The sequence below is a fragment of the Penicillium psychrofluorescens genome, assembly GCF_964197705.1.
Source record: "Penicillium psychrofluorescens genome assembly, chromosome: 2".
Lineage (NCBI taxonomy): Eukaryota > Fungi > Ascomycota > Eurotiomycetes > Eurotiales > Aspergillaceae > Penicillium > Penicillium psychrofluorescens.
In genome coordinates, this window is record NC_133440.1 from 4,192,718 (window position 1) to 4,219,575 (window position 26,858).

Below are 26,858 nucleotides of genomic sequence, written 5' to 3' on the forward strand. Positions count from 1 at the left end.
CAGTCTCGTTCCGTGCCTAGTCGATATCCCTCTGGACGCCCTCACTCGCTTTTAGGACATGGTCAGGTGCGGGTGAATTAAGGAGTTGCTCAGACCCAATTTCACCTATCACCGCCATTGCATACCGAACAGCTTCAGCGAACTAGCCACGCTAGGCTTCTCCGACGCTTTCTCCAGAACAATGCGCGAGTGCCCCTTGACATCCAGCGCCAGAAGCTGATACTCCCATTCGCTCTTGTCCAAGGGCTTCATCATGTGCACAAAGACGACGCCCGAGTTCAGAGGTCCCTCGACATGGAAATTCATTCGCAGGTGTTCGCGGCCTAGTCGGTCCTTCTCAGTCGTCGATCTAGATACAGTCATTTCCATCAGCATGTTAGGTACGGTAGCCACCATCCACACCACACCACTTACGCAATCGGCCTGTTCCGCTGCCACCGGCTCCAGGTATTCTCGCCATAAGCCTTGATCTCCCTCCGGTCCCCGAGGAGCTTTGTACACCGCGCATCGTCCTTGATGCGGTCAACCGCCTTTTCGAATTGCCAGGTCCGGCTGTTTGGTGAGAAGACTTCCAGATATAGAAGGGTGAAGACGCCGCCCTATCAGAGGCTGTATGAGCATGTGTCTGTCTGAAAATAGTTGGTTGCATACCGTCAATACAGCCCCGGCTAGCACAATCACAAAGTTGAAGGACTGCTGCGTCGCACGGGACATTTTCTCTCTCCCCGACAGCTCGCCCCATCGGAGCATTCCATCATCGGACAGTACTGTGATGTTCTTTTTCCGTGTTGATCGTGTGCTGCTGCTGTGCGTCGTGGCGTACCGACGGAGGCGCTCTGTGGTGATAGAAGATTGGCGCAGCACGAGGGAGGCCGTGGGTGCGGGCCGGGGGAGGGCCTTCAGATAGAGGGAAGTCATGGCGATGGTCACTTACCCAGACACTTTCTTCCTGCGGCGTCAATCGTCAAAGCAAGGAGGTCACGTGCACTGGCACTGTCCTGTGTGAAAATTACAATACTGGGTATTTGCAGCATGTGACTGGCGTGGCAAATGCGTATTACCTTTTGTAAATTACCGCGGCAGTCCAGACACTCCAGTCAGGCTTGACCGACCACGTTCGCCGTTCCCGCATCTATTTTGTCTCTCTTCGCTGTGACCTTGTCCTCCTCTCACCACCCGTTTTTGACTTTCACCTCTTCTTCCCTCCTGTTCATTGGCTCTGCCATAACCCCCAACATGAGTGCCACCAAGGCGCAGTCTCAAAAGATTTTTGAGAAGCTCAAGCTGAAGCCCGCAAACAAGGTGCGCACATCCCACCCCTCCCACCACAACCCCCCCCCCCCGTGAGAAACGTCCTGGCTAATCGAATTCGGTCACTCGCAGGTCTGCTTCGACTGCGGCTCCAAGAACCCAACCTGGTCGTCTGTTCCGTTCGGTATCTATCTGTGCTTGGATTGCTCAGCCCACCACCGTAACCTCGGTGTCCACATCTCCTTTGTTCGCTCCACAAACCTCGACCGTACGTCCCTTCAGTGATTTGACGTATCAGAAACTGACTATATGTATGCAGAGTGGCAATGGGAACAGCTGCGGGTAATGAAAGTCGGCGGGAACGAGTCCGCGACCAAGTACTTCCAATCGCACGGCGGGTCTGCTGCGCTGGCCAGCAAGGATACCAAGGTCAAGTACACGTGCAATGCCGCCGTCAAGTATAAGGAGGAACTGAAGCGGCGGGCGGCGATGGATGCGCAACAGTCAGTGGCGATTCCACATCCCTAGAAAGAAGAAAGTGCTGGTTGTTGACAAACAGAACAGATATCCGGAGGAAGTGGTCATCACCGATCTCCCGGTCGACACGCCGTCCAATGGCGCCAACACTCCCGCCGGCGATCCAGACGACGACTTCTTCTCCTCGTGGGACAAGCCGTCGATCAAGCGGCCCAGCAACCCGCCCTCTCGAACCGGAACGCCACCAGTCGTGAGCCGAACTGCCTCTCCCTTCCTGAACGCGGGCACCAATGCCAACGGATCCCGCTCCAAGTCCCCCCTGTCTTCCTCGGAAGAGCAAGCTTCGTCGCCCGCGCCGGCCGCTATTCGCGCTAGTGCGGCGACGCGGAAGCCGGCTGCGGGTGGAGCGAAGAAGGGCAGCGTTCTGGGCGCTAAGAAGGCGCCCAAGCTCGGAGCCAAGAGGGTGGTTACTGCAGATACGATTGATTTCGACGAGGCCGAGCGCAAGGCTAAGGAGGAGGCCGAGCGTATTGCGAAGCTTGGCTATGACCCCGAGGCCGAACAGGCCGAGCAGGATGCCAAGGTGACGGCCGCTGCGTCTTCGACTACTACCATCACATCGCCTACGCCGATCAGCCCGAGCAGGGCGAGCACGTCGCACGAGCGGAACTCAAGCGACGTCGAACGGCTGGGCATGGGTATGGGTCGACTTGGCTTCGGCCAAGTGTCGCGTCCTGCTGTCGCCCCGGCTCCGAAGAAGCCCGGGTTTGGCTCTGTTGGACCTGTCCGTACTCCTGCCGACGGTATGTTTATTCCTATTTCTTCTGTACGCACACACACACACATGCTAATACACGTTACAGAGGAAGAACTCTCTCAAACCAGAACCCGCTTTGGGACCCAGAAGGGCATCTCCTCGGACGAATACTTCGGCCGCGAGCGATACGACCCCAATGCCCAGACCGAGGCCAAGGAGCGCCTGCGCCAATTCGACGGCGCAACCTCCATCTCCAGCAACAACTACTTCGGCCGGCCCGAGGACGAGCTCCCCGCGCTGGACGATGGTTACGGGGATTTGGAGACGGCGGCCAAGGACTTTGTGCGCCGCTTTGGGATCACGGCCGGTGATGATCTGGAGAATCTGTCGCACCTGGTTGGAGAGGGGGCTACCAAATTACAAGGTAAGTCTTTCTTTCTCACGGCCTTTCCGGTTATTTTCTAACTGTAAACCCCTAGGCGCTATTCGCAGCTACCTGAACAGCTAAATCTGCAGCGAGTTATTTCTTACCTCGGCCTGTCACGTTGAGCAACATAGCAATCACAGCGTGCGTGCGTGACGTACATTTGTTTCCCCGGTCCCGCTATCTCTGCCCTCTCTACTCTCGTCTTGCTCGTCCAGTTCTATCCAGCTATTTTCATGTCGTGGTTCTTCGATGAAGCGAGAAAAGACAACTGGCTGATGGCGGAGAGAATGACAAAATTGGTTTTTTGAACTTGCAGCCTGGCGTATGTTCGTCGCATTTTCTCCTCCCCCTGCCCTCCCGCCCCGATTGTTTTGCACCATTCAAAGACCGGATGTTTTTATGTTGATGTTGATGTTGATGGGCATTGATCACTTTTGTTTTTCTTTTGTTTCTGTTTCTTTTTTGGAGGGGTGTGAGTTCGATGGATTGTCATTATCAAGAGAGAAAATTATGAATTGAATTGATATCCTGATCCTGGTCCTGGGTATGTTGTTTTCGAAGTAAACCGTAGTTCTGAATCAATTCGACGTGGTTTAAGCTGTCACGCGGGGAAGTTGGTATATTAAGAGTAAGTAGTACGTGAATTTTTAAACTACTACCTGACGGAGATATATGTGTCTTCCCCTCGCACCTGAAGTGCACCACCAAGTATATCTATACAAAAAAATCCCCATCTACACTCGATAAATCGCATCCGCAACCTTAGCAACCTGCCCCATCTCCAAAACATCATGCACGCGCACAATATCCGCCCCGCCGGCCACGCTCGCCGTAACGGTCGCCGCCGTCCCCCAGACCCGTTCACGGGGCGTCTGCACACCGGTGATATGCCCGATAAACCGTTTTCGACTGGGCCCCATCAACCACGGCAGGGAATCCAACCCCTCGGCCGTGCGGAGCGATGCCAAATCTCGCAGGATCGCCAGATCTTGCGGCTGGTTCTTCGCGAACCCGAGGCCGGGATCGAGAACTATTCGCCAGCGCCGGATCCCGGCTTCCTCTGCTGCGGCGAGGCGGGCACGGAGCTCGCTAGCTACGTCTGGAATGACGCCGCCGGGGTAGTCGTGTAGCTTCGTCATTGTTTGCGGCGTGCCGCGCATGTGCATCAGGATCGCGGTCTTCCCGGTCCGTGCAATGGTCGACAGCATGTCCTTATCGAGAAGACCTGCCGAGACATCGTTGATGATATCTGCTCCCGCGGCGCAAGCCGCCTCGGCCACTTGTGCGCGGTAGGTGTCGATGCTGATCGCGATGTGGGCCGCTTCTGGGATGGAGGACCGGATGTGGGTGATTGCGGGGACGACGCGGGCGATTTCTTCGTCTGCGCCGATGGGGACAGACCCCGGGCGGGTGCTTTCGCCGCCTATGTCGATGATGGTGGCGCCGTTGGCGATGAAGGTGCGGACTGTGGTTGTGAGTTCGGCGAGGTTCTTGGTGTTGTGTAGCCCGCCGTCGGAGAAGGAGTCTGGCGTTAGGTTGAGGATGGCCATTATGTGGGTGGGGCGGGTAGGGTCTGTAGAGTGGAGGGATGGGAATTGGGGTGAGATTGGAGTTGTGGATTGGGGGACTGGGGATGGTGGTGGTAGGGCTTGCAGGTAGGCGGCGTATGTCTGTGAGTTCTTTTGAGGTGTGGGTGGGCGGTCATTGGGGATTAGTCTGTGATTTGGTTTAGAGGCTGGCATTGGGATGCAAACGAGGCCGGGAGGAATCCATACTGGCAAAGAGGCCGGAGAACAAAGTCCCGCTCGAGCATCAGGCTGTGTGGGATGTTGAGGCGCTCATGGGTGAATACCTCTTGGTCGTACAGGAGGATATCCAGGTCAATTGACCGGGGCCCTTTGTCGATGAGTTTCTTTCGACCCAGAGCAATCTCAATGGACTGGAGCGTATCCAAAAGCTCCAATGGCGCGAGACTAGTTTCAACCTGAGCGCGTCGGTCAGCATGATACCTCATATCACAGCAGCTACACATACCTCGCAGACTCCGTTCATAAACGTGCCCTGATCAAGGACGTACATGGGAGTCGTCTCGAACAGCGAACTGGTCCGTTTGACTTTGATACCGGCTCGGTCCATCTCCAGACAGGCCTTTTCGATCATCTCCACCCGGTCTCCGAGATTGCTTCCCAGCGCAATGAAGGCCCGGTGCGGACCTTGTACGGATTGCATTTTGTTAGATCCAACGGAGAAATTTCTCGCAAATATACTCGCATTCAGGGACACTGCACCCGATCGGCCATTTCGAGCGGATGGTTCAATGGCCGTGGAGAATGATTCTAGTTGACGTTTAGTCGGAGAAAAATAAGAATAAAAAAAAAAAACAAAAGAAAAAGTGGGACAGATAAAAAGTCCGATAAGACATTTACGGACATGGAGGAACACCTACTTGAGCTCAACAGAGACGAATTTCTCGATCTATACAATCTGTTAGTTCGAGTCGCGTCTCCCACTCTCGGCAATCCGGGGGACCTGCCGCTTGGAACACAAAAATGAAGATCGGTTAATTCGCATCCACACGTGCGGATGGGCCGGCAATGGCGGAGCCGAGGAGAGACCAGAGCAAGCTACACCACGGACACCGGTGAATGCGCCTCGGGCAGCTAGTGAGCCCATGTTAGACGCGAGATCATCAGGAGCAGACGCAAGCAGCCCGCAACAAGACCAGTCACACGCAGTCAGGTGATGTGGCTGCCTGGCTGCCTTAATCGATGCTCGGCAGTCAGCAGGGCGACCCCGCCAGCTGAGTCAGCCAGAGGATCAGAGAGCCTCGGCTCAGACTGTCTGTGAAGTGCGTCCTCGGCTTACCCCAGGCCCTTATAGCAGCCGTCGGTTCTGCTCCTGAATTTTCCCCAGATTCTTCTTATTTTTCTTCTTCCCATCATCCCCAGTGTTGTGCATCCATATCAACCATGGCGTCTCCTCGTATGTGTTTCCCATCTCTCCTACTGATTCCCTCTACTCGCACGTCACATGTGACACGCGATTCGGCGACTTGTTCACTAATCATGCTGCGACCACAGAGCAAATCCGCACTCCCATTACCGATCTGCTCAAGATCAACCACCCCGTCCTGCTGGCAGGTATGAACGTGGCGGCTGGTCCCAAGCTGGCCGCTGCTGTCACCAACGCAGGCGGTCTGGGTGTCATCGGTGGCGTCGGCTACACCCCCGACATGCTGCGCGAGCAGATCGCCGAGCTGAAGAGCTTCTTGAATGACAAGAACGCCCCGTTCGGTGTTGACCTGCTGCTGCCCCAGGTTGGTGGCAGCGCCCGCAAGACCAAGTGAGCATTCCCCTACCCCATCCCCCGGTCTCGTATTCTGGACCCCCAACACTAATACTTTCGGCCTTCCCCAGCTACGACTACACCAAGGGCAAGCTCGGCGAGCTCGTCGACATTATCATCAGCAGTGGTGCCCGCCTCTTCGTCTCCGCCGTCGGCATTCCCCCCAAGCCCGTCGTCGAGAAGCTGCACGGTGCCGGTATCCTGGTCATGAACATGATCGGCCACCCCAAGCACGTCTCCAAGGCCCTTGATGCCGGTGTCGACATCATCTGCGCCCAGGGTGGTGAGGGTGGTGGCCACACGGGTGACGTCCCGACCAGTGTCCTCATCCCCACCGTGGCCAAGCTGGTCGAGGGCCGCAAGAGCCCTCTGACCGGCGGGCCCGTGCAGGTGATTGCGGCCGGTGGTCTGTTCAACGGTAATTCGGTTGCCGCGGCTCTGATGATGGGCGCTTCCGCCGTGTGGATCGGTACCCGTTTCATTCTGGCCGAGGAGGCCGGCGCCCCGAAGGCCCACCAGGAGGCTGTCCGGACAGCCGGTTTCGAGGATAACATCCGCACCATCATCTTCACTGTAAGCTTCCTCACCCCCCCCCACCTCCAAAAATAGTAGACTTGTATTCTAACGTGTCATAGGGCCGTCCCCTGCGCGTCCGCAAGAACCCCTACATCATGAACTGGGAGGATAACCGCGCGGAGGAGATCAAGACGCTCACCGCCAAGGGTGTCATCCCCGTCGAGTACGACATGGAGAACATGGAGGACGTCGACGATGACACCATGGACAACGCGCGTCCCTTCCTGATGGGCAAGGTTGCTGCCGTCGTCAACGAGAAGAAGTCCGCCAAGGCGATCGTGGACGAGTTGGTTGGCGATGCGGCGACGCTGCTGAAGAAGGGCAACCAGATGCTTGCCAAGCTGTAAATAAATTGATTTCCTTTTTGTGTTATATGATCATCATCTCCAGCGGTAAATAGTCGAAATGAGACATTGATGTTCTTGGGTGCATTGTGCTTTGTGTGTTGGCAGTATGACCGAGATCGAGTAAGCAAGGTTTAGCTCCACGTTGGGACTATTTTTACATTTGATCTGCTTCCCCGATCCTTACCTCGGCAGGTGTCTCTGCAGACGCACCCATGGGACTGTCAGCCATTGCACAACTCTATTGATCTCTCAGCCTAGAATTATCCCCAGCAAAGGACCATTCGCTACCGACCAAGAGCGCCTTCACGGAGCATGCCCGGTAGTGAGAGACCGAGCATCTCCGAAGAGAAGAACATGGTCATCATATCATATCAGAGACGTAACTATTTCCAGGAACCCAATAATGATAACAGTCACGCACTACCTACGAAATCTAGAACCTGCCCTTTCTCGTCGGACGGAATAGCTACGCACCAGATCAATCTCATGCACCGTCATAGCTGATGCTGGTAGTTGTTAAAAGGGTATTCAGCCGAGAAGGATTGCCAATCGTGGGCCGAACGGTGATCTCCGCTATCTACACCGATCGGGAGCCGCATGGAGTTTCCGTTCTGGTGGTTGGCACACCATGCACTGGGTGCCTAGGTCTGCCCTAGTTTAGATTTCGGGCCGAGTCATGTTCGGGGGATGATATGCACTTCCCACGTGTGAACTGGTCGGGAGTACTGTACGGGTGAATCTACTTCTGTCTCTAGGGGGTCTAGGACATAAAATACATTCGTAGTGCGTGCTTCTAGCCTCTCTGTGACCTTCCTGATTCTCGTACCATAGGCACTGTCTTCCCAGCAGCAGGTGTATTCCCCGCATTCTCAGAGTCATCTATGCCGTTCCTGATCAGCAAATAAGCATATCGGTAGCACACCACCATGATAATGATCAAATCAACATCGTAAGACCGCTCTCGCACATCGGCGGATCCCGTCTCACGGCAAGGGGCAAAGCAGGACAGAGGGCGCTCCGGTCGAATGAAGGGCAGAGATAGGGGTGCATGGACCCTGCGCCGGGGTGCTGCCGTAATATCGCTAATCACTGAACTGATAAGCCCGACGCGCCACTCATTGGCCACGCGACACCCGTTGCCACCGGGTCGTCCTGTGGGGCGGACCAATACAAAAACTCCATCGCTTCCAGACTTGGGCCCAAAGAGAGAAAAATTAGCAAGGAAAAAAATGTTCCGTTCTTCCCTTTCATCCCTTCCCTAATTCTTCTGCCAATACCAACACTCAAAACCCACCTGGTCTGAGGAGCTACTCGAGTCCTCACTCATCTCCTGCCTATCATGCCTCAGTTCTTGCGCGGTAAGGACGAGGACCTCGAGAAAGCCACGCAGGTGGACAATACCCCCGTCGACTCCAACATCAGCGATGAGGTGATCGACCGTGCCAGCGATGGTGCCGTGCCGGGCGAAAGCTTTGAGTATGGCAACTCGTGGTACGCGCGCGTCCAGCGTGTGGCGGGTCGTTTCCATGTCGAGCAGCGTGGCATCGAGCGCGTCCCCGAGAACGAGCGCACGGATACCTCCTACTTCAATATTGGCAGCATGGTATATTCTTCGTCGCAATGTGTGTTGATCGAATGACATCTGACTCCCCGGGTTCTAGTGGCTCGCTGCCAACATGGTCGTGAGTTCGTTCGCCATTGGCGTGCTGGGCAATTCGCTGTTTTATCTCGGGTTTGCCGATGCCATGCTCGTCTGCCTCTTCTTTAACCTCCTCGGCGTCATGACCGTGTGCTTCTTCTCGTGCTTCGGTCCCGCCTTCGGGTTGCGCCAGATGGTGCTGTCGCGCTTCTGGTTTGGATGGTGGGCCGTGAAAGGCAGTATGTGATCATCATTGTTTCCCCGGCGCATGGTTCCGCGCACGTTTCGCAAGATTCTCATCTCCTCGTCTAGTTGCCGTCCTCAACGTCCTGGCCTGTGTCGGCTGGTCCGCAGCCAACGCCATCGTCGGCGCCCAGCTCCTCAACGCGGTCAACTCCAGCGTCCCTGGGTTTGCCGGCATTCTCATCATCACCTTCTGCACGCTTCTCATCACCTTCTCCGGGTACAAGGTCGTCCACAAGTATGAATTCTGGAGCTGGATCCCGACCGCCATCGTGTTCATTATCGTCCTGGGCACCTACGCTCACTCCGGGGAGTGGGTCAATCTGCCCATGGGCGTCGGCACGTCCGAGCTGGGGAACTGTCTCTCCTTCGGTTCGACGGTGTACGGCTTCGCGACGGGCTGGACGAGCTACGCCGCCGATTACACCGTGTACCAGCCTGCCAACCGCAGCCGCCGCCTGGTCTTCGCGGCCACCTGGCTCGGTCTGATCGTTCCACTGCTCTTCACCCAGTTCCTGGGTATCGCCATCTTCACCTCTACGAGTCTGAACGACCAGCACAACAAGTACCACGCCGGGTACCTCGCGTCCGGCAATGGCGGCCTCCTCGGCGCAGTCCTCGAGCCCCTCGGCGGCTTCGGCAAGTTCTGTCTCGTGATCCTCGCCCTCTCCATCATCGCCAACAACTGCCCGAACATCTACTCCGTCTCCCTCACCCTGCAAGTCCTGAGCCGCTGGACACAGCGCGTGCCCCGCTTCATCTGGACCTTCCTCGCCTCCTGCGTGTCCCTCGCAATCGCCATCCCGGGCTACAGCCACTTCGAGGTCGTCCTCGAGAACTTCATGAACCTGATCGCCTACTGGCTGGCCATCTACTCCGGCATTGCTATCGCAGACCATTTCGTCTTCCGCCGCGGCTTCGGCGGCTACCGCCCCGAGCACTACGACCAGCGCCACAAGCTGCCCCTGGGCATTGCGGCGACGCTGGCGTTCGGGTTTGGTGTGGCCGGTATGGTGACGGGTATGAGTCAGACGTGGTGGATTGGCCCGATTGCCAAACATGCGGGTGCTGCGCCGTACGGTGGGGATGTCGGCTTTGAGCTGGGCTTCGCCTTCTCGTTTACGTCGTATTGCTTGATGCGCCCGCTTGAGATTCGGTATTTCGGGAGGTGATTTTGGGGGGGGGGGGAGAGAAGAGTCTGTATATATTGATTGTATTGGGGGGTCATATCTTATTTCAAATGGGTTGCATTAGTCATTCACTTGTCTGTGCATAATGGTGCCTATCTAAATATTTTGGATCTATCGGAATGGAGTTCTGCATACTTTAATTGAGTGGTTGCGAAACCCTTACTTTCTATTCGGGTGATGTCTTCATTTCTTGGCGTATTCCGAGGCATCTTCAGAGGATCGAATCTAGGTCCTTACTATCTCCAGGCCACCAGTTGTGATTATCCGCCCTGCTTCTAGCATCTGAGCATAATTCCATCCTGATATTTCAGATCACCGAATCGAGGGCCTTCCGTCCGCTCCATTGGTTGATATGGCGCATGTGGCGGACGTTAATCGGACCGGCGGGGCAAAAGTCACCCCGGCGAAAAGTCACCCCGACGGGAGAATGTCAACGCAACCAAGTTCCTCCGCAAAGTGGCACGGTAGAGAGTAGTACCAGACGAAAATATAAGAGATAATTTTATTTCCGCTCTTGTAAGGAGTAAGTCCGTCCAGTCCGATTTACAATTTACGGTCACCGCCGGACTAAGATACCTGTCCCGCAGACCCAGTCCCCCGCCGCCCTAGCAGAAGCTTAATTGAACCAAACCCAATAATGCCGGGCAAGCTGAAGTATAACCCGCTCACCGACATCCCGGACCTAACGGGGAAATCCATCTTCATCACAGGCGGTTCGTACCCCTCCTGCTTGACTTTTATAAAAGTCAAATTAGATTCTTTATCTAAACGTGTATTTAACATTTTCTGTCACAACTATAGGAACCGGCGGCCTCGGCGCCGAATCCGCCCTCCACCTCTCCAAACACAACCCCTCACACATCTACATCAGCGGACGCAATGCCAAAAACGGCGAGAAGATCATCAACGCCATCAAAGACACCGGCTCCACCACCGCCGTCTCCTTCGTCTCATGCGATCTCTCGTCGCTGCACGCCGTCAAAGAAGCCTCCGAGCAATTCCTCGCCGACACCCCCCGCCTCGACATCCTCATGTGCAACGCCGGCATCATGGCCCTCGCCCCCGGACGCACCGTGGACGGATACGAAGTACAATTCGGCACGAACCACCTCGGGCACGCGCTGCTGATCCGCAATCTCCTCCCGCTGCTGGAAAAAACCGCCCGCGAGCCCGGCGGCGACGCGCGGATCGTCCTGCTCTCCTCGTCGGGCCACGCCATGCACCCGGGCAAGGGGATCGAGTTTGAGAATCTGCGCACGGAGCAGGAATTTGCGTTCGGCGGGCCCTGGAAACGGTACGGACAGAGCAAGCTGGCGAATCTGCTTTATGCGCAGCAGCTGGCGGCGCGGTACCCCGGTATCACGACGGTGTCTGTTCATCCGGGCGTGGTGCCGACGGGGCTGGCGGATAATCTGACGCTGAAGGATAAGATTATTGTTTTGGCGCTGACTCATATTGCCTGGTGGATGGTGTTGCGGCTGGAGGAAGGCGCATATAGTCAGCTTTGGGCGGCGACGGCGGAGAAGGGGAGCGTGGTTAGTGGGGAGTATTATTTGCCTGTTGGCAAGAATGCGCAGAAGGGGCTTGTGGGGAGGGCGACGGATGAGACGTTGGCGGAGAGATTGTGGGATTGGACGCAGGAGGTGTTGAGGGAGTTTTGAGCTGGAGAGGGGGGAGTACTTTGTACGATATTGGGATTTATTATCTGTTTATAGAGTTGAGTAATGTGAATATGAGACACTCTGCTTAGATCCGACTATCTGGGAACATTCTGGTCAAGAGTAAGAGATAAGAGACATTAATGTCGGTGTCGACCTCGCCATCTATGTCAACTGGAGACCTGAGAACAAAAAAAAAGAAAGAAAAAGAACAAGGAGCTAAAACGGACTCCATATTTCCATTTCAGAGATACCTTTTCTCAATCTTCCCCCTTGCTTCCGTAAGTTGCCATCAATCACTGAGAGCCCTGAGACGAGATTCTCTTCTTTTTTTTTCTTCACTCCATATTCTCAGCCTCGCTGGTTCCACTGAAAAAAGAGACCTGGCACCGATTGGCCCATCGCAAGCAAGTCCGTGCTCTGCTTGAGATAATGAAACGATTCGCAGAGTGGAAAGGCTACGCTTTCATATTTAAAGACCACGGACAACCATGGTCTTTCCATCGTCACCTAGAGTTACCGTATAACTGGGTGACGGTGAGCTACTTGAGACGATTTAGCGTTCCTGTTTGGGTAACCCTAACTATGAGCTGACTAAGGAAGGACCAACTTTAGATCACGTGACCAATATGAGGCAGTGCTCCAACAGTTGGTTCACAGCCACAGATCGAGACATAATTGAATCCAAGAACCCAATGAAATGCGCACCCCTAACTTCTTTTCTTTAGTCTTTCTCCTTGCACCCCAGCAGACAAACTATTTGACTACCAATTCATAAATTGCTCTCGCATTTTCAATAACTCTCTTGCGATTCAAGCGCTATTTCATATCTCCGAGCAATGTCTTCAGCAAATTCACCACCATCAAGCTCTGATGAAGTGACGTGGAAAGGTGCATTCTTTGCTCTTGTCCCGCTGGCCCTGGGGGCCATGACCCAGCCCGTCGGACGAGTCTTAGACACACCACCTCAATACCGGTTCTGGCTTCGGTCTTCACCCATTTTGTGCATCGGCGATATGCTTTCATTTCTGGTCCGGGTCGTGATAGACTACTACCTTGAGCCAACGCGATCCTGGAGACATCTCAAGACAGAAGTTGCCTACCGCTATCGAGACGAAGTCTGGTCTAAGGAACCGAAGAAATTTGACAAGGGTGCCCTCGGTCGCTGGATCCTAATCATTTTCAGAGGTATCCCACAAACAATCAAGCTTCTAGCCATATCCGGCATTCCCATTACGCAAACTTTCGCTATGATGTTCCTCCTTTCCATTCTTTTTGGAGAGGGGTTGAATTTCGCAGCAGAGGCGATATGCCGAAATCCTGATCCTATGCCCGCCTCTTGTCCGCCGTCTTATAAATCGTGCCTGTGGCTTGAGTTTACGACGGAGATATGCCACTCGTGGCAAGCTTTGATTACCTGGGCAGTGCCGGTTATAATACTGCGGCTATCAACAATCCCTGCCGGAATTTCGGTCAACTTGAAATGGTTCAATATAATGTTTTATGCCGTTACTATTTTCAATTCATGGATGGAATTAGAGCGGCCTCGCCCATTGCAGACCATCTTCGACAGCTACAACCTGTCACTCAGCCGACAGTTAATGATGGCAACATTCTCATTTATTCCCTGGATAGTGGTCAGCTACATCGATACTTTACGCACTTTACCTGGTTTCTTGTCTACCCTTCTTATAATGATGATTCTCGCGGTTTTTGTCCTTTTCACACAAGCTATAATAGCGTTCCTACTACCGATGCTACTGGACATACCACTGGGCATGCTTAGACGGCTAAGTGAGACGAGGTTTGGGCACAGGATTGGCATTCCTACGGATACCGAGGAAAACAGGCATATCATAATCTTTCTTGTCAATTTTGCTCTGGCTGTGCTCGGCTACGCCTATCTCTTTGATAGCAAAAGCACAGGTAGTCCATCTTGGCTAAAAGTTTTTGGGTAGTGGCCTATATTAAATCATAAAACCGAATCTATGACAGCTTTGTTTTGGCTTAATATCCTTTCTGGTTAATTATTAGTATCGCCGGTATTCTGCTCATGTGGAAAGGTATAGACAGCGCGTCGATTGAGTAATTTTGGATCCTTGTGCGATGACCGGCAGGATGACCTAGAAGGACGACCTAGCAGGACCGGCCGAAGCATCACACTCATGTTCCTCCAGTGAAGTGGACCATGACGCGGCAGCAAGTGTGAGTTAATTCAATTCAACCAAGGTTTTGCCCTAGCTCGGCACTTGATTATCGTCTGAGTACATTCTTTGGGCGACATGCCAAGATTTTCCGCCAACTTGGCAATTAGCTTAGCTATCGTCTGACTACGTTTTCTGGGCGACACACCATGATTTTGCTCTATCCGGGCACTTAGCTTGGCTATCGCATGCCTCATTGCCAACTTGTCTTTACGTATCCACTGTTTCCAATGGCAAATTCTAGAATCATTGTGAGAGGGCCCGATGAACTAGCACGATATCTGGGTTTAGTTTTGATCATTTTGTTGACACAGGCAAGTAGAATGACCATTCAATAATCCTTGTGAAACGCTGGGCGCCAGACTATGAGCGGGAATTCTTGTGGGACCACTCGCACGCTCTCCGTGGTGAGAGGGGACGAAGACGGAACCGCGATTGTCGTCGAGCCAAAGAGGATGATGAAAGCGAAGGCAGAGAGGAGCAGTTGAAGGCTCGGCTGATCCGGGAGTGGGAGAGCTTTAATGCGACCCAGAGAAGGAAGACGCAAAAGAGGCCATCACTGAGGCCATCATTTTCCACAGGAAAATATGTCCAAAGTACGCCGCGAATGACTTCGAAATCCGTCAGACCCAAAAGAGACAATGCCAGGAGTGCTAGCGCAGAATCGATCTGCTCAGCGCTTGATCCAGAGGAAGTCACCCGGCGAAGGCGAAATTCCCGCACGCTAAGCCGCGAAGGATCACCGACGAGTCTTCCGACCACCAAGTCTCGTCCACACCGTCGGGCTGGTTCGACGGACGATGAAGGTTTTCCATCCTCGGAGAGGCATCGACTTTCGAAGATCAGTTCGCACTAAAGAGATCCCGCCCACATTTAGTATCCCTATACGTGCGCGAGAAATAATCCAGTCAAATTGTTTTAGTGCGCTAGCAGCAGTTGAGCCTGAAAATAAAGAATCAGTCGTTGGGGCGGGAGCAGATTTCGCTACTGACTGTATAAAACCAGCCCATTGGGATGTTAGGAGCTTGCCTGAGTCATCCTACTCTTAAGGTCATAAGGAAGAGACTATGCTCCAAAAGATCTGGAAGTATCGCGTGAAGACTAGAAATCTAGACTGATATTCAACATTAGAGGTACTCGTAGAATATATGGAGTGACCACGTGACGCATAGCACCAGCCACAACTGCGCCACAGCCGATGAAAGAAATCCACAATCGCGTTTGAAAGAAATCCAGAAATTTAGCAACACTCACTCATCCCCCAACGCCCACCATGTCTCAACTCGGGAAGTGAGTATTGCCCCTACACAGATTCTTCCAGATATGCTCTAACCAAAAATTTTCGCACCTGCAGCCGCGCCGCCTGGGCCGACGACGAGGAGTTCGACGACCCCTCCGCTCTCCCCGCGCAAGAAGTGATCGCCAACAAAGACGGCACCAAGACGGTCATCTCCTACCGATTCAACGAGGACGGCAAGAAAGTCAAGCTCACCCGCCGCATCAAGACCACAGTCGTCCGGGAACATGTCAACCCACAGGTAGCGGAGCGCCGGTCGTGGGCCAAGTTTGGTCTGGAGAAGGGTCACGTCGCGGGTCCGTCATTCGACACCACCTCCGTCGGTGAGAACATCGTGTTCCGTCCCAGCGTGAACTGGAAGGCGCAGGCCAAGGAGGCCGAGAAGGAAGGTGGTGAGAAGGGCAGCATGAAGGATCAGCTCAAGGACAAGAAGGTCAAGTGTCGGATTTGCAGTGGCGAGCACTTTACGGCTCGCTGTCCCTTCAAGGACACCATGGCCCCCGTCGAGGAGCCTACCGAGGGCGGTGGAGGCGACATGGACGACGAGAAGGCTGCTGGTGGTCTGGGTGCTGGCTCTTCCAGCTACGTGCCGCCTCATATGCGGAAGGGCGGTGCTGGTGGTGGCGAGAAGATGGGCGGTCGTTTCGAGAAGGACGATCTGGCGACTCTTCGGGTTACGAACGTATGTCTTACCTCCTCCCTTCGGGCTTGCCACATTTTCATGGGTGATTTCATTCATCTAACGTTTTTTTTCTTCCGATAAACAGGTCAGCGAGTTGGCAGAAGAGCAAGAGGTCCGGGACCTCTTCGAGCGGTTCGGTCGTGTCACCCGAGTCTTCCTTGCCCGAGACAGAGAAACCCAGCGGGCCAAGGGCTTCGCATTTATCAGCTATGCAGACCGGGGCGACGCGGCCCATGCGTGCGAGAAAATGGACGGCTGTATGTGTTCCTCATCTGTGTCGTTTTGCTGGAGTTTGTTTCCAGTGCTAACATCTTTATCTTCCTGCAGTCGGTTACCGCCACCTTATCCTTCGGGTCGAGTTTGCCAAGCGTACTACTACTTAGATTTGCTGCTGGTTTTGATTTGCCTTTCTCACGATCTTCTTGGTTGGATTGTTTTTCTTTTCATCAGACGGGCCTAACTCTAGGCTGGAGCTCTTTTTCTTTGTCCGATACGACCTGATTGATAATGATCATTACTGAAAGGCATCCAACGTGTCATTTACTTGCATTCGTCAGTCTATACAAAAGCAATGGCCTAGAGATTTTCATTCCCACTCAATATATTCCTCCCTAAAATTGTCTGAAGTAGTAAGAACTGACGTTGGATCTACAAACGCAATCAAGAGATTCTGCTAGATTCTCCTGCACGAATCTACTCGGGATGGTGGTTATGCCAAATAAAATGGTGGCATTCTGTACAAGAAACTTGTGCCCGCACCTGCACTCTTCCATCGTTTCTCGAAACCAATGCTAATACCAACCAGTCTATTAGGACTAGATCCGGAATATCAATATTCCTGTACCGCTGAGGGGCCACCGGAATCTGGCGAGGTCACTCTCCTGCCATTTCCCATATCCAAGTGGGAGTCTGGGGTTCACTCGATACCTGACATTGTAAACCGTGACTTTAACTACCTTGATTGCTTGCAGACTACCCATGAACCTGCTTATCACACTCCTCAGCCTGTCAGTCACAACGCTCTTCAGTTTACGCTCTGTGACACCCCTTAGTAGAAGCTAACCTACAATAATGTCACTAGTGGCAGCATCTGCCTTGGAGGGATGACCTACGCTCCTTTCAACGATGATGGTACCTGCCGACCTGAACAGATATTGCCGCGCGCAGTGCCTAATGTTCAAGAACCTGGCGGGGCAGTACACGACGGGTATATATTCTTTTACCGGCTGGAGACGATTGAGACGGCGAAAGTTGACAAGGTACCACTCAATGCTAAAGACAAAGAGCAATTCCGACAGGCAATGATCGCAGGTGTTAGTGGAGCCACGCTGGCACAGCGATATTCGAACTCGGCTACTGTTTACACGGGCGTGATTGAGCATCGTTTATTTGAGTAACGTGCGGCCTAGGTACTAAGTCACGCATCGCATGATGGTTTTGGGCGTGAATCGAATTTTTAATTAAGCACCTGTGTTCTCTACTCGCCGAGCTGCCTATCATCTGGTGTATCTGCATAGCCGCGCACGTCCGTCCGCATTTTGAACTAAATACAACATTAGGACTACCAATTAAAAGGGTCATTCGATTAATTATTGTTGATTCATCAAGATCTATATTATGTCGGTTCGATCAGTCCCTTCATTACTAGGAGCCTGTTAGCAAAAATCAACAGACCAAAGGAGTCCCAGACAAACTTTTGCGACGCCTGCTCCCAATGCTGGTTCAACGAAACCATCTTTATAATCGCTTCGGTATTTTCTCCAGCAGACAAGCCCGAGCGCTCGTGACTAACCATAAGTCCAGCTGAATCCGTCGAGCCTCGGCGTGCAGAGCTACTCAAATGACTCGTGATAAATCGACTAGACTGGGTACCATCGAAGATAGTATGCTTTAGCTGGTGATTATTTTTGTGCCGGCGAAACAGTCCTTTCCAGGGAGCTGGGTTTTGCTGAGTATGCTTGGTGAGGATGTTGAAGGCCGGCAGACAGGCGCAGATTAGCCCCAGTCCCACTTCGGCGTTTCTGCGAAAGAAACGGGTTAATTCCAAATTCGAGATTACTGGAAAAGAAAGAAAACCCACGCGGTCAGGATGGCCCTGGTAAACATGGTCGTCTGGTCCGGTCTTTTGATCTCGTATATCCCGACCACAAGTCGGTAGAGGCTAAAAGCCACAGCGATGCCTCCAAGTCCAAGAAGAGTAGTGACCTTAATCTTTTTCCAAAAGGGCATTTGCAGTGGCCAGATGAACACGACGGGAAACGCGAATATGGCAATATCTGTCATGAAGCTGATGACGGAATCTGCAATGATCACTCCTGGCTCGCTTAAGCATAGCGCGTCGGGTTCTTGAGACGGTGTCCAATATGCGGAGATTGGATTACAGATGAACATCTTGATGAATGTGATGATCGTGTAGTAGCCAATGACTACACCGAGAAGGAGGTATAGGGTCGTCATTCCTCTGTATAAAGGTTGGAATACCCTGATCAGGACACAGATAATACTGGTCTTGACGAAGAGGGCCGCTGGTGCATATAGTACAGTGAGGATGTAGTAAAACTATAGTACACATTAGCAATTGGGAGTGTTGGTGTCTGGACGCTGCCTTGCCTTGACGCAAGTTTCGAGCTCGTGTGCATTGAGCTCGCCAGGCGCCTTGGTACCGCCCTTGAAGCCATCTAGCGGCTGAATTAGCAAATCGAGACCACCAACAAGGAAGGGATACTATAATATACGTACAAACCAAGGCATTTGCGCAATACCCCATGAACAAGATCTAGCCGTCGGTTAGTTACCATCTAAGCCTTGGCATGATCGCAAATCGGCTGCGTCTTACCCATCCAATGAAACAACATGCTAATCAATTAGCAGATGCATGTTTCAATAGGTTCACCAGATGCATACCATCATCGATTCCCAGCGTGCCGCTCAATCGCCATCGCACGAGGACGCGGAGAAAGACGAAAGGGGTCACAAGGATGAAACATAGAACTTGCGTCGCATAGTTCAGCAAGAACATAGAATCATCATTATGACTGGTAACTAACATGGAGACTGGAATGGCATGAATGCGCAGAACGAATTCTTTCGAGCCAGCTTTTTTTTCTCTCCTGATGTCTGACTCGGGGCTGATGCAACGATCGTCAGCTGTCGGGCTTAGTCAGGGTGCAGATCGATTCCGCTGGAACTAACACCAGAATGACGTGAGAGTGTAGACGGCGTCCCATGGTTTCTGGCCAATTTCTAGCCTTTAACCCCGAATACTACAGTATTGACTTTGGCAGTGAATCACTTTCTTTTCTTTTTCTCGTGTGGAGGTATCTACTCAACGGCCTTGCAGCCATGTGCGATGACCATAGTCGATCTCTTCACAGGAGTTGAGCCGCAGGCCAATCATGGTTCGCCAAGCCGCAGCCACGAAACTAACCTCAAGCGGTCCAAGCGCAGATCTGGGGCGGCCTGTTCACATTGCTCCTACTCGATCGTTCCGAATAGAATCGGATTTACTACTATTTCGAGCCTTTTCTATATAGGCTCTACTTGGAATGGAAGGAACCATTTTTGATTGGTGCCGTCGGATATTTTGGTCTGGTCGCCAAAGCAAACACGGAAGGATCGAGCGGCGCACAGATGCAGCCCCCTCCTTTGGAAGAGGAGATAAACCTAGTTTCAACATGTTAACAGATATGTCATTATTCAATTTCCTTGACGTCGAGCGTGCAGATGCAGAATGCCTTGCTCGGGACATTGAAGTTCCTGCGAACCGAAATGGCCCCTTGTGCCGAACTATGTTCCCCCGTTTAAACAGCCAGCAAAAAGAGCAGTTAGATCAGATAATTCGCTATTATACCGGAACTTCAAAGATGAATTTTTTAACCAGCGGCAAAGTTTTCTCAAGGCCTGCACTGTCGATAACAGATTTATTAGATTTTTGTGAATGGAGCATTGAACGGCCCGGACGGCAGCAAGTTTCAACGAACGAAAGGCAGCCCAATATGAACCGTATTGATCCGAAAAGCAGGGGCAAAAGACTGCGAAATAAAGAACTTAGATAACCACGCCTGGCTCTCTCCTTATATCTCGCGACTTCTATTCTGAAAACTGGAGCCATATAAAAAACGTAGATGATTTTGTGCGAGAATAACACACATCGATCTATTCACATTCTCACTTCGCCCAATACAGTTACAACTTTTAAAGATGAGACCCGTTTGCCAGCTTCTCCGAAACTTCTGAGTAGGCAATCTCGAAGCTGTAAGCGGAGTCATAGTGCATCGCCCAATAAGTATCCCAGATCTTCCTTGTGATCGGCCCAAGCTGTCCGCCATTCACCGACCGGTCATCCAGAGTGGTAATAGGCATAATGCCACCAGCGGTCGTGCACATGAAAATCTCATCTGCATCGTAAGCCATTTGCACCGGGATGATCTGCACATGTATCTCGAGCCCATTGATCCGGGCAGCGTCAATCACACTCTTGCGTGTAATACCCTCGAGAACCCCACGCGAGGGAGTATATAGGACGCCGTCCTTCACCAAAACAACATTGAAGCCGGAACCCTCTGTGAGGTTCGTATCGCCGTCGGTAAGGAAGGGATAAGTCGCACCACGATCGGAAGCCTCGAAGAGTCCACGGACAAGGTCACCCCATTGGAGATTCTTCACAGTCGGATCCATCGAGCCCGGCGGAGTACGGCGCACAGTCCGAGCAATAATAGCTGTGCCGCCAACGGGCTGGACTTCGGGCTCCATAACCCAAACATAAGGCTGAATGAACATATAGATACGGTTGACAATATGCTTAGGGTCGGTACCGCGGACACCCTTAAGGCCGCGGGTAACGATGATCTCGACAAAGGCGTCATGAATGCCAGACCGGGCTACCATATCTGTAAGCACGGTCTTGACATTTTCACGAGAAAGAGGCAGCTTTAAGCGAAGCTTGCCACAGCTGGCTTCCAATCGCGCGATATGGTCATCTAGACGGAAAAAGCGACCATCCCAGACAGAGGGGACGTCGTATGTGAGATCGCTATGCATGAAGCCTTGGTCCAGGATCGGAATACGCGCTTCTTGGAGTGGGAAGAGTTCTCCGTCGATCCACGCAACTCCCTGAGCAAACGGATTCTTGCTAGTTGCAAGGGTCGCTTGTCGGGCCTGGTATGCGGCAAAGACTTTTTGCATAGTAGACATGGTGTAAGACCTTGGTAGAATCCTGGTGAACAAGTGTTGGTGAAGTGGTTGAGGAAAGGTTCAAAAGGGTTGACTGGCGCTCATTAAGTATTTTTGCATTTAGTGACACATGCGTTTGCAATTTCCTCACTTAACATAAAAGGAAAGAGTGTTTTAAGTAACTAGTAATATAGAAAGAAGGTAGAAGGGATAGTCGTGATACAGTGCCTTAGTTTCCTAATTGGGCAATATTCAGGAAGCCTTGGGGAGTGGTTTAGGCGAGCCCCATGGACTGTCCGGATCTGTATCTGAAGCCGACTACTCTGGCCGGCTCGCAGCCTGAGTAGATTGAGGAAGTAATAAACCAAACGTTCGCTAGTCAGAAATCCACTTTCCTATCCGACGAATCCGACCCTTTTTTAGCAGTACCCGATGCGGGGGTCTCGCCTTCCCGATATGGCAGCATTGCAGATAACGCCGTCACCCGATCGGCAATCGAAACAACCCAATGTAGAAGGGGGCCTTTTCTCTAAACCACGCTCATAATTATCCCTCTGCGGAAGTGGATTGCTTTCCAGCAGCACCTGGCGTGATGATTTCTGATCAAGGAAAGAGGACAAACTCACTTGCATTTGCTCAGACAAACTGTCATACTTGTGCTTCCTTGGGTGACAAGTGCGACCGGCGTCGACCGCGATGTTCAACATGTCTCGGTCAAGGACGCAGATGTGGTGGCTTTGCAACGCCTCTCTCATGGGACCCCAGGCGCATGGTCAACTATTCGGCTGATGGTGCATCCAAAAATCTACCCGATGAGGAGATTGTCGCGGCGGCCTCCTCTTCCAAGACTGTCCCCACAGCATCTGCCGCACGGTCAAATTCAAATAAGCAATTCCGCTTTGTCAAGGGTGCCACGAGGCCGAAGAAGCGTCGAAGAAAATGCTCATCACAAAGGGAGCACGGGAGCCGATCGATAGAGCCAGAAGTCTCGTCAGCGACTACAGCAGAGGTTGTGCTTAGGGAGACAGGGCGGGATTTGGAGATATCTAATGATTATCAAAGGGGCAATATCTTGGCTGATCTGGGTAAGTCTACCTCCCGTGGGAAGAGTAAGCAGTGTTTGAAAGCAATGTCTCATGTGTCATTTCGCAGAACTGCAAGAGGGACACTTTGTTAATGATTTCGCTTTCTTTGATTCCATAATTCCCAATATTTTCGGCTGCACACCGTTCCTTGATATAGAGCCTCAACATGCATTAGCAGCAGAACCGTCCGGCTTGATAGACTTGTCCAGAATGACACCTCCGTCTACATCAGATAGGCCTGTTGGGCCAGCACTACAGGACTCACGAACCTGCTCACTGACTCAGAATATTGCCTCCCTGCTTCAAGGGGACGCAGAGCCAAGTGTTCCCGATGACCCATGTTCACGAAAAAGCCAAGGAGTCACGTTCTCTTGTGCTCCGTCGCATCTTCAGACTGTTCCTACAATTTCCGAAATTTCAAATGTCGACCATGAAAGGCTCCTTGAACTATGTAAGAGCTCGTCTAGATTCACCGTCGCACGATGATAGATGAGGCTGACCACTCGTAGATGATTCCGAGTATTGCGTGCTTCCTCTCACAAGGGATATCCCTGGGGCTGTCAATCCATTTCGCTGCAAGAGTCAAACGTCTCAACCTTCCCGTCTTCTTTTTCATGCCATTCTAGCGCTATGCTGTCAACATCTAGAGCGCTTGGAAGGAAACCGGTCAAGTGAAGCGGCTGAGCATCGTCGAAAGGCTGTTCAATTGCTCGAATGTGCCCTGAAAAGTAGTCCAGTCCTGAGCTTATTGGATCCTATACTGATTCTTTTTACCCTTGATGCAAGTAGTTCACTCCCCAAGCCACATGAACAGATGCTAATCTATTGTCTAGTGTACCCTCTCCGCTACGGGAATCTGGTCGACTCACCTAACGCGGGCATATTCCATGCTCCAGGCCCGTGGCGGGCCAAACGCATTGACAACACCTCGCATGCGGTCACAAGTTGGAATGCTAATATGGTAATAGTTTAATGCTTCTTTGATCATGGACCTCATTTTGCTGACTATGGAAATTAGGTGGGATGCCACACTCGCCTTGATATCGCGACAGAGTCCCATAATAGACAAAGCCTATCTAGATTTTCTGGTTCGATGGGAGAAACAAGATGAATGGTCGTTCTTTGATCTGACTGGGTGTCCACGAGACTTACTAATGCACCTATTCCAACTTGCCGAGTTAGCGAAGCAGAGCGAGACTGCGTTAGCCATGAAATGGCTGACTTTCAACATGACGCCTATCACACGAATAGAGCAGGAGCTCATCCAGTGGAAAAACGACGCCGACTCTCCACCAAGTAACAAAAATTCCTATTCCACTGAGGAAGAAACCATTAATCAATTCAACGAGCAACAAGATCGATACCACTGTGCTGAGGCCTGGCGATACGCATTGCTTCTCTATCTTGAAATTATTTTCAAAAGTGATCGTAAAAAAGGGTCCATCAGCGTTTATCGATTAGTGCGCAAGACAATCGATCACATTCGGTGCTGTCGACGAATGTCCCAGACTCAAAAACAACTCCTTATTCCAATCTTTCTTGCAGGAAGCGAGACCTCAGATGAAGATATGCGTGATTTCGTGAAAAAATACTGTGTGCATTGGGGCGACAAAAGCCGTTATAGGATGTTCAATTCAGTTTCCGTGCTTTTGGATGAAATTTGGGCCACGGGAAAATGGTGGGGAGCTGTGATTGATAGTAAGACCCGACCTAGCTCTGATCATGAGCCGGGAACTACGCAATTATTATTTGGGTAGAGCTGGGGACAGGAAATGCATTCTCACTGAGTTATACTCATGTCATCTTCTGTGTTGTGTCACCCTATGGACGAGGCCCACCACTCAGGTTTAGTACGTAGCTCAGTCTACAGAGATAATACCTTTACCAATACGCATGCCTCGATGAGTCTGGTGAGTGAACCGAAGCGAACGGATCTTGAGCCCCACACACGCGCTGTCAACGCAACTATGGATGCGATCGTGTGGAGAATTTCCCGAGCCGACAGACCCGATCGGCTTCATGGTCGCTGATTTTGGGCTCCACACATATGTGAGGACATACGAACCTGTCGAGCACTCAAAACAAGTACTTAATAGGATACCAAATTTGTTGTAATAGAGATCTCCTCTCTATGTCGTTCGAAAACATCACACAATCTTAATCTCCATCTATGTCTTCCACCAGCCCCTTCAAGTTCTACCCTCCGGGGATTCACGGCCCTTCAGTCACCTTCTTTGAAGATGGTGAACGACAGGAAATTGATTGGCCGACCCAAGAAAAGCACTTCGAGTTCATGATCACTCATTTGCATGGCCGTACGTTTCTATAGCAAAAACTGCGCTTATTATATGGGCAACGCTAATTGAGCTAATCGAATTCTAGTTGTTATCGGCGGCTCAAGCGGCGAATCAGCCACTCTGTCTGTGGCCGAGAAGGGCAAGTTGGTCAAAAAAGCTCGTGAAATCGCCAACGCGCAGGGAAAGACCAATTTCCCCATCACCCTGGGCATCTTGGCTGGCTGCACCAGAGACATCCTCGCGCAGATTGACGAGGGTCACAAAAACGGTGCTGATTTCGCCTTGGTGTTGGTGCCCGCTGTGTTCCATTGGTCCATGACTTCGAAGGCCGTTGTCGAGTTCTTTCAGGAAGTCGGTGATCGCTCTCCGCTTCCCATTGTGATTTACAATTTCCCCAACCTTTTGTCAGGTATCGACGTCGATCCCTTCATGCTGGAAGAGCTTGGCGCTCACCCCAACATCTACGCCGTCAAGTTGACCTGTGGAAGTATCGGAAAGGCCACAAGAGTAGCGGCGCAGTTTGAACATACTCAATTTACCTCTTTATCTGGAATGAGTGACTGGCTTGTCGCTGCACTGACAGCTGGAAGTACTGGTTGTATTTCCGGCGTGGCAAACGTCTTTCCTAAGGTAAGGGGCACATCATTTCCCAGCTAGTGAGACTCGATCATTGATAGATTTGGCAGGTTATGGTTGAGATCTTCAATCTGTTCCAGGCTGGGAAAATCGCAGAAGCTGCTGAGTTGCAGAAAAAGCTGGTTCAACCGGAATTGGGAATTGCCACCTCAGACGTTAGCGGCATGAAATGGATCACCGCGAAGACGAGAGGTTACTCGGAGGCGAGTGCACACTGCCGCCGACCTATCCCTAAGTTCGTGGACCAAGAGAAGAAAGACCGTGCAATCCGGTTGATCACTCCCCTGCTCTCAGTTGAGGAGAAGCTCTAAGTTTCGAACGTAAATAGAGGTCAAATAGCAGGCATATGTATACGTGCTAGATGATAGATGAAAAAGGGAATACATTATGTTGCCAATCACGCTATGTCTCATGTTTTGTATACCCCATTGACGTTCAAACAACTGCGAAACTAGTGAAAAACAACTCCAGGCTTACAGAATGAATGTGGACTCGAGTTCCTCCCTCACGCTGCCTCTTTTGAGTCTCTTGTAATACATCAGCCGTCATGTTTGCGTTAGTGAAGACATGTTGAAGACCGCGAATGGTCTTCAGGATCCACTGAAATTCGGTATGGTCATCCTCTTCGACGCCCCATTGAAACAATGGCCACAACATGTTAACCGGGATAGATTCATTATTGGTGACCATCAAATGTGCCATTTCCTTAATTTTGCGTAACGCTGTTAACACTGCTGTCGAACGAACCAAATGGCGGTGTGCAACTCGATGTAGGTGAATGTAACAGGCATAGAAGTTGGCAAGATACGTCCGGAATGAACGAATGATACCTGATGCGAGCGGTTCGGCCAGGGTATCGCTGTTAATATTTCCAGATACCGCAAGATCTGTAAGTGCTGGTCTCCGTTCGTACAATGAAGATAGATCCTTCAGAATATCGGCGGCGATAGCCATCACCTCAGTCTCGTCCTCCACACTTCCTCGGGGGCGATGATTGTGAGCGATTCTGGTGATGCGGCCCGTAATGGTCTGGATCTCTTGGAAGAATGCTATCCCGGGCTGGCATAGCAGATCATAGATAAGTTCATCCGAGCCAGTTTTTGTGACAGGATCCGAGCTTTGCGCCGTTGAGCTCGGAGAGGTTGCGCTTTGGGGCGATGTATAAATTCCGGATGTATCATTGACCAAAGTTCCTTCACCACCAGCCGATGCCGCCCGGGCATCTAATAATCGAATCCAAGAGATGATTCTCCATTCTAAAGGCTCTGGTTAGCAAGAATTGCACCAAGTAAGCGAATATGTTCTTCTACGCACCTGTGGAGCCCAAAGCACACCTCTCTGACGTTTGCAATGCATTATGCGCCTTGGCAAGATTCATGTAGGCCAAGTCCAGCCTGGCAGTCAAAAGCTACATACAAATTAGCCAAGACAATAGATCCATGTGGTGTCAAATAAACATACATTTATGTAGGTAAGAAAAAAAATCGTAGTCAGAACGTATTTAAGTTCAGTATTCCTTAATATCATTTCCTCTTCAGACTTTTGGAATATTTCTGATAATCCATTTGCAGCTTT

The 26,858-nt window shown here is 51.7% G+C and overlaps 10 protein-coding genes across 10 annotated transcripts; 7 read left to right on the top strand and 3 right to left on the bottom strand.

Annotated features, from left to right (window-relative positions):
* Positions 1-108: 108 nt before the first annotated feature.
* PFLUO_LOCUS3753 (mitochondrial import inner membrane translocase subunit tim21) lies at positions 109-918 on the bottom strand (the record flags this gene model as incomplete). The annotated part of the gene is made up of 3 exons (XM_073781032.1): positions 109-349; positions 415-599; positions 652-918. 3 exons carry the CDS (start codon positions 916-918, stop codon positions 109-111), a joined length of 693 nt encoding a protein of 230 aa, XP_073637828.1.
* A 318-nt stretch (positions 919-1,236) lies between these two features.
* PFLUO_LOCUS3754 (ER-Golgi transport) lies at positions 1,237-2,993 on the top strand (the record flags this gene model as incomplete). The annotated part of the gene is made up of 6 exons (XM_073781034.1): positions 1,237-1,302; positions 1,384-1,519; positions 1,571-1,754; positions 1,816-2,531; positions 2,592-2,909; positions 2,965-2,993. 6 exons carry the CDS (start codon positions 1,237-1,239, stop codon positions 2,991-2,993), a joined length of 1,449 nt encoding a protein of 482 aa, XP_073637829.1.
* Positions 2,994-3,646: 653 nt separating this feature from the next.
* PFLUO_LOCUS3755 (trifunctional dihydropteroate synthetase) lies at positions 3,647-5,141 on the bottom strand (the record flags this gene model as incomplete). Its single annotated transcript, XM_073781035.1, has 3 exons — positions 3,647-4,628; positions 4,688-4,896; positions 4,947-5,141. The coding sequence occupies 3 exons, from the start codon at positions 5,139-5,141 to the stop codon at positions 3,647-3,649; spliced, it is 1,386 nt and encodes a 461-aa protein (XP_073637830.1).
* Positions 5,142-5,881: 740 nt separating this feature from the next.
* On the top strand, positions 5,882-6,866 carry PFLUO_LOCUS3756 (uncharacterized protein; the record flags this gene model as incomplete). Its single annotated transcript, XM_073781036.1, has 3 exons — positions 5,882-5,894; positions 5,993-6,254; positions 6,329-6,866. The coding sequence occupies 3 exons, from the start codon at positions 5,882-5,884 to the stop codon at positions 6,864-6,866; spliced, it is 813 nt and encodes a 270-aa protein (XP_073637831.1).
* A 62-nt stretch (positions 6,867-6,928) lies between these two features.
* PFLUO_LOCUS3757 (uncharacterized protein) lies at positions 6,929-7,180 on the top strand (the record flags this gene model as incomplete). Its single annotated transcript, XM_073781037.1, has 1 exon — positions 6,929-7,180. One exon carries the CDS (start codon positions 6,929-6,931, stop codon positions 7,178-7,180), a length of 252 nt encoding a protein of 83 aa, XP_073637832.1.
* Positions 7,181-8,519: 1,339 nt separating this feature from the next.
* On the top strand, positions 8,520-10,234 carry PFLUO_LOCUS3758 (Purine-cytosine permease fcy21; the record flags this gene model as incomplete). Its single annotated transcript, XM_073781038.1, has 3 exons — positions 8,520-8,783; positions 8,842-9,058; positions 9,132-10,234. The coding sequence occupies 3 exons, from the start codon at positions 8,520-8,522 to the stop codon at positions 10,232-10,234; spliced, it is 1,584 nt and encodes a 527-aa protein (XP_073637833.1).
* Positions 10,235-10,889: 655 nt separating this feature from the next.
* On the top strand, positions 10,890-11,913 carry PFLUO_LOCUS3759 (uncharacterized protein; the record flags this gene model as incomplete). Its single annotated transcript, XM_073781039.1, has 2 exons — positions 10,890-10,965; positions 11,054-11,913. The coding sequence occupies 2 exons, from the start codon at positions 10,890-10,892 to the stop codon at positions 11,911-11,913; spliced, it is 936 nt and encodes a 311-aa protein (XP_073637834.1).
* Positions 11,914-15,387: 3,474 nt separating this feature from the next.
* PFLUO_LOCUS3760 (translation initiation factor eIF3 subunit g) lies at positions 15,388-16,476 on the top strand (the record flags this gene model as incomplete). The annotated part of the gene is made up of 4 exons (XM_073781040.1): positions 15,388-15,404; positions 15,469-16,093; positions 16,179-16,350; positions 16,421-16,476. The coding sequence occupies 4 exons, from the start codon at positions 15,388-15,390 to the stop codon at positions 16,474-16,476; spliced, it is 870 nt and encodes a 289-aa protein (XP_073637835.1).
* A 3,811-nt stretch (positions 16,477-20,287) lies between these two features.
* PFLUO_LOCUS3761 (uncharacterized protein) lies at positions 20,288-21,286 on the bottom strand (the record flags this gene model as incomplete). Its single annotated transcript, XM_073781041.1, has 1 exon — positions 20,288-21,286. The coding sequence occupies one exon, from the start codon at positions 21,284-21,286 to the stop codon at positions 20,288-20,290; it is 999 nt and encodes a 332-aa protein (XP_073637836.1).
* A 3,234-nt stretch (positions 21,287-24,520) lies between these two features.
* Positions 24,521-25,594, top strand: PFLUO_LOCUS3762 (uncharacterized protein; the record flags this gene model as incomplete). The annotated part of the gene is made up of 3 exons (XM_073781042.1): positions 24,521-24,665; positions 24,733-25,277; positions 25,334-25,594. The coding sequence occupies 3 exons, from the start codon at positions 24,521-24,523 to the stop codon at positions 25,592-25,594; spliced, it is 951 nt and encodes a 316-aa protein (XP_073637837.1).
* Positions 25,595-26,858: the final 1,264 nt, after the last annotated feature.